We start from the raw sequence: 6,103 nt of genomic DNA on the forward strand, positions 1-6,103 counted from the left end.
TTGTCTTTATTATTACTGTAAAGTCTTAATTTAAACGGAGCTGCTTTTCCCACTGTTTGGTTTGAGTAACGTTATTTTAGGCTGAATCAAGCTGTCGGCTAGCGGTTAGCCAAATTAGCTGTTAGCTAAACTAACGTCGTTAGCTTTCCGGTGGAGGCTAACGGCAGACCGCTACTGTGGAACAGATGGTGCAGTGCCGTAAATCCTCGTACATCATGATATCATCTGCACATGCGCAGAACGGATCGTGCAGGCAGGACGGGTCGTTTACCGCCGATATATAAAAGCTTTATATAACTCCTCACCTGCTCCGGAAACACTAACATATTAACTAAAACTTTAGTGCGTCATTTTTTATATTATTGACCGTCTGTTACATGCAACCCAAATCAGCTCCACACAACTCTCTCTGTATTTCTCAGTGTGACTATGTCCAGAAGTATCGGTATCGCCGCTGATATTGCCGGAAACGCTGGTATCAGGCAGTACTGGAGTTTATGCACCGATCCGATACCACATGATAAAGCCCTGAAGAAAATCTACGCTAACGTAGTTCATTTCTTTTCTTTTTCCGTTATGACTGACTGTCAAAAAAAGGAAGTTCTGTGGCGTTCATTGTTTGATAGTTTAACCTGAGCCAGACCGACAACAAAGATGGAAATATCATCACATCCATACAGGGATAGTTAGCTGTTAAAATATAATCAAATATATGACACACTGGCATCAGATCAGTACTCTGTATTAGCCGATAAGTTCAGGGATCCAGATCGGTATCGAGAAGCACTACATGGTACCGGATAGGCCTGCACAATATTGGAAAAAACTGACATTGCGTTATTTTTTTCTCTGAGATACAAATATTCCAATATGAAAAAAGAAAAAGTAATTTTTAAAAGATGACATAAACAGCTCTGTTTTGGAAACATTGTTTTAGGTTACACCGAGTTCTCTCGTGTTGCTGTAAATGGGGTGCCGGTGTGCGTAGGCGTGTGTACTAACAGAAGTATGGGTGCTGCATGGCCTCGGCCGCCGTCAGCCTCTGCTGGTGGTCGTAGCGCAGCAGCTTGTCCAGCAGGTCCAGGGCCTCCGGACTCACCAGGTGCTGGTTCTCTGACTGGATGAACTGCTCCCAGCGCTTCCTCGTTTGCCTGGACACAAAAACATGTCACATGACTGGAGTCCCGCTCTACGTCCTGTGACAGTTACTGTTAAATACATCTGAACGTTAAATACATGTTCCTGCTGACTGACTGATGGGTTTGCACAGCCTGGTACTCACTGTCCCAGCAGGTCTTTGAAGCGAGTGTCCAGTTCTATGTGATATTTGTGCAGGTAACCGAAGAGCTCGTCTGTGCCAAGAACTTTAGCGATGCGGACGAGCTGGAAAACAACACACACGCACATTTAATAGGGCTGCAAAGATGAATCAATGAGTTTTAAAACTATTAAATTAACCACCAACTATTTTAATAATGGGCAGTGGAGGCCTAAAAGGTGAGAGAAGCGAGCTGGTGACCCAGAATCCTCAGGCTGACAAGAGAAATCTGGGTGGTGGGAAGTGAAGGAGCAGCCATAGCGTGACTGTGTGAACAAGATTTGATGTGTAGGCCGGGACGTCCCGGTCCTTAATTCAGAATGGTTTGACACGTATTTTGCCTTTAACAAATATTGAGCGCCCCCTGACATATAGATATTGCACTAGTCCATGTCGAGATTTTGATAAAAATTGCGATCAATTGTTATTTTTTTTTTATTGTTATGTGAATATCTTGTAGTCTCTTCTCTCCTCTGGGACATTAAACTGAATATCGTTGAGTTGTGGACAGAAGACATTTAAGGACGTTATCTTGGGCTTTGGGAAACACTGATGCACATTTATCACCAGTTTCTGACATTTTATAGAACAAACAACTAATCGATTAATCAAGAAAATAATCGACAGATGAATCGTCAATGAAAGTAATCATTAGTTCCCATAAGCCGTAAATATTAAAGGACAACGGCTCCGGTTCAGCAAAGTGCTGAAAACGCGGAAGTCTTCTGCAACACAGAATGATGTTCATTTTCTGAATTATGGTCTCGTTGATTTTAAAATCGGCGATAAAGCAGGTGGTGTTTTAGGGCGTGGCTATGATGTGATTGCCAGTGAAAGTGTGTAACGTAACGTAGCGTTTAAGGTCTCCTTGCTCTCATCTAAAATCTTCACATCCACAACCAGGATGGCTTCGCAAAGTCGACAACTCATAGCAGATCTCCACAAACCAACGGATGACGTCACACGTGCTCTGTCCATTGATATACAGTCTACGGTTGCAGCCCTAAATTAATTCATCAGTTACACCCTGCTGACACATTTCATTAGAATTACAAAGTAACATATGACAACAAATACATTTATGCCCCAATGTGTGATTCATGATTTCAGCTAGAGGTGACAATAAGAGAGAGAGAGAGAGAGAGAGAGAGAGAGAGAGAGAGAGAGAGAGAGAGAGAGAGAGAGAGAGAGAGAGAGAGAAAGAGAGAGAGCTTTGTGTCTGAGGGATATTAATCTTTATCTGAGCCGTTACCTGGTCGTAGTTGTCCTGGCCGTGAAAAAACGGTTCCTTCAGAAAGATCATGCTGGCCAACATGCAGCCTAGACTCCACATGTCCAAACTATAGTCATACATCTGGAGGGAGAGACGGGAAAACACACAGCAAGAGTTATTACTACAGCCCGACCCATATCGATCCAAACATTTGGTGATTTAAAAATCCGATATATCGGCCGAAATATATAAATTTTTTAAAATCCAGAAACGCGAAACAAAACATGAACAGATTTCTCTACCATTAGTTATTCATGAGTCATCAATAAAATAATATGATAACGCAGTTTGAAAATAAACTTGTTTTATCGTCCAAACAGAACAGAGGAACATCTAAATATATTAACGTTCTGATAAAGAAAGTGGATAAAAACACAGGCTTGAAACCTTCGAACATAAACACTATAACAAAAAAACAAAAACAAACAAGGATGTTGTTGCCAACAGGGACGTTGTAGAGCGCCCCCTGGTGGACAAACACCAACACTCACAACATGCTTGTGGTTGTTTAGTCTGCTTTTATTCTTTTAAATATTCATTTATCGGCAATTCTAAATGCTGACACAGATAGTTTGGAAAATGCCTAATATCGGCAGCCGATATATTTGTCTGGCTCTAATTATTATGCAACATAATAAATAAATAATATAAAATAATAATAAATAATAAATACCTGATAGTCCACTAGCAGCTCAGGGCCTTTGAAATATCGAGAGGCCACCCTGACGTTGTATTCCTGAGCGGGATGGTAAAATTCTGCCAAACCCCAATCTATAAGACGCAGCTGAGACACAGAGAAGAAACACTCATCCACCAGGGTTATGCATTGGAATTTATTTTTAAGTGTTTGAAAGTCTGGTCGAACTTCAGGAACTTTCCCCAAAAATAAAATTCTTTGCTCTCCCTGTTAATTCAAAACAAAGCTCCTCAAACACAAACTGCTTCAAAGATAATAAAATAAATTTCTATCAGAGGGAATGGCATTAGAACCACACACACACACACACACACACACACACACACACACACACACACACACACAAAACACACACACACACACACACACACACACACACACACACACACACACACACACGGGGCTAATAAGTACATAACTTGCAGATTGTTAACAATCCAAAAAATACATAAATAGTAGAAGACTAAGAACACCCCCCGTTTCACACTAATTTGACAAAAATCTGCAAGACGTCTGCTGCAGTCGGGTTTCTGCTTTTCAAAATAAAACCTCAGGCCTAATAATGAGTTTTTAACTTGCAAGCATTTCCATTCTAAGATGGTGCCATGGTTTATTTGAAGGCTTTATGAACTGTGTGTATTATTCCATTATGAAGTCCTGTAAGTGCGCCTCCAGCGGCTCGTTACCTTTCTCATCTGGTGGTCAATCATCACGTTGTGGGGCTTCACGTCCCGGTGCATGATGCCCATACTGTGACAGTAGTCCAGAGCCTGAAGGAACAGACAGCCGCACATTATTAACAAAGTGGATTACAGCGGTGTGGAAACTGTGAGTTTAATTCTTCCCAGTTTCATCCCAGTCTCCTGAAGTTGCCACGCAGGCGCACTGCGTAGCCTACGACGCGCGTTTCTTGAAGTTGGAATGATGTCGGAAGGAGGAGATGACGGCACTCAGGACATTTATCAGCCCTCTAAGAGGACTAAGTCTGAAGCATGGCCGTATTTGGGTTATTATAAGGACAGCTGAGTTCTGTCTGTAGAACGTGCAAAAAAACTGCTGCTAAAAGGCATAGAACACACTTTTAAAAATACAGCAAAAATACCAAAAACCATCATAATGGACGATGGGTCTGTCCGAGGTTTCTTCCTAAAAGGAAGTTTTTCCTCACCACTGTCGCACTAGTTGCTTGCACTTTGGGGAATTACTACAATTGTTGGGGCTTTGTAAATTATAGAGAGCGGTCTATACCTCGAGATAACTTCTGTTATGATTTGATATTATTGAATAACACTGAAACAATTGAACTGATAATTTTAGTCACTAGAACAGTGAGGTTAAAGGTGAGGTGTGAGGGTGTGAGGGTGTGAGTGAGTGAGTGAGTGAGTGAGTGTGTGTGTTAGGGTGTGTGTGTAAGCAGGACGATATTTTTTTTTTTTCACAAAGTCAAATTTAAGACTAAGACGTTTTAAGACAATTATGAATTAAATTTGAGACCTATATCACGACTCAAAACCCCTCAAAAAACAAAACCTCGATGTGAGAGTCTGGAACCATATAAGTTGCACGCTGGTCTCCTTTGTAGTCGTAATACAGTGAATTGTATTTGGAGTACAGAGAAATAACTACAACACCATAGAATAAACATCGTAAAGCGCTGCGGTAGCATTTCAACGACAAATCTAGACCTGTGTAAAATTATCTAAGACCTAGAACACAATTCTTTAGTGAATTTAAGACTTTTTAAGGTCTAAAATTTATATTTTGAAATTTTAGACTTTTTTTTTTTAGACTCTACGGAAACCCTGACACCAGAAGGCCAGCCACTGTAAGCTAGCGTTAATTAATTACCTCAGGCTAATTAATTAAGCAGTTTGTGGGGATTTTAGGCCCAGAGTCAGTCAGCCCCCCAAAGAACAACCGATGAAAACCAAGCAACAACTTGCAAACCTAACCAGAACGTTTTGTTTACAAACAAAATCGCAATTTAATATCTGGGGCGGTAAAAAACATGCCTGGCCGATGGATTTTTTCATCAATTTGGACACTTTGCGCAAGTAGGCGTGGGTGTAGAAAAACGTTTAAAAATTACTGGGGGAATCGCCGATCCGCCTTCTGATTTTGATATGTATACGATATTGAAAGCTAATTTTGAAAGGTTTTCTATCTCAATTAGAAATCGTAACACCACTAGTAAATAACCATGATGATGAATGATTGGTGATGTAAACAAGATGTTTTTACCTTGAGCAGCTCGTACATGTAGAAACGGATATCATAGTCGGTCAGCTTCTGGTAAAGCTCCTGTGGAACAACATGAAGTATAACAGGTTCAGAAAAATCCTCAATAACAAGAGACCTGGCACAGCAATAACTGGAGGGTTATTATGCATGTTATTAATAATGGATATCAATGGCAGCTCCGCATGTATGATGTCGGCCAAACTTAAGTACCTTAAAATCTGTGTTATTGATGCACTCAAAGACAAGCGCTGGTGTTCTGGACTGCAAAGAGAGGACAAGACAAGGCTTAACTGAGGAGAGCAGCAGGTAGGTGGATCACGCACGCACGCACGCACGCACGCACGCGGCTGGCGAGCCCACATGCAGTGATGGCAGGAATCGAACTCACCACCGGGTCTTTGACCGTGTCCACCAATCGGATGATGTTGGTTCCTCCGCGCAGGTTTTCAAGAATTTTGATTTCTCGTTTGATCTTCTTCTTCTTGACGGGCTGCAGAAGAAAACGAGTGGTTCCAAATAACACATTATTAACACACACACACACACACACACACACACACACACACACACACAC

General features: G+C 41.3%; 1 protein-coding gene across 2 annotated transcripts in view; it reads right to left on the minus strand.

Annotated features, from left to right (window-relative positions):
* csnk2a2a (casein kinase 2, alpha prime polypeptide a) overlaps positions 1 to 6,103 on the minus strand; it is a 15,932-nt gene that overhangs the window by 1,330 nt on the left and 8,499 nt on the right. For both annotated transcript variants that reach the window (XM_032512374.1, XM_032512385.1), the window contains exons 4-11: positions 5,918 to 6,019; positions 5,740 to 5,790; positions 5,530 to 5,589; positions 3,975 to 4,058; positions 3,265 to 3,375; positions 2,571 to 2,672; positions 1,283 to 1,383; positions 1,003 to 1,151 (exon numbers count right to left, since the gene is read on the minus strand). In XM_032512374.1, the coding sequence (XP_032368265.1) occupies positions 1,003 to 1,151; positions 1,283 to 1,383; positions 2,571 to 2,672; positions 3,265 to 3,375; positions 3,975 to 4,058; positions 5,530 to 5,589; positions 5,740 to 5,790; positions 5,918 to 6,019 (760 nt within the window). The remainder of the gene's footprint in view (positions 1 to 1,002; positions 1,152 to 1,282; positions 1,384 to 2,570; positions 2,673 to 3,264; positions 3,376 to 3,974; positions 4,059 to 5,529; positions 5,590 to 5,739; positions 5,791 to 5,917; positions 6,020 to 6,103) is intronic.

The sequence above is a fragment of the Etheostoma spectabile genome, chromosome 1 (genome assembly GCF_008692095.1).
Source record: "Etheostoma spectabile isolate EspeVRDwgs_2016 chromosome 1, UIUC_Espe_1.0, whole genome shotgun sequence".
Classification (NCBI taxonomy): Eukaryota; Metazoa; Chordata; class Actinopteri; order Perciformes; family Percidae; genus Etheostoma; species Etheostoma spectabile.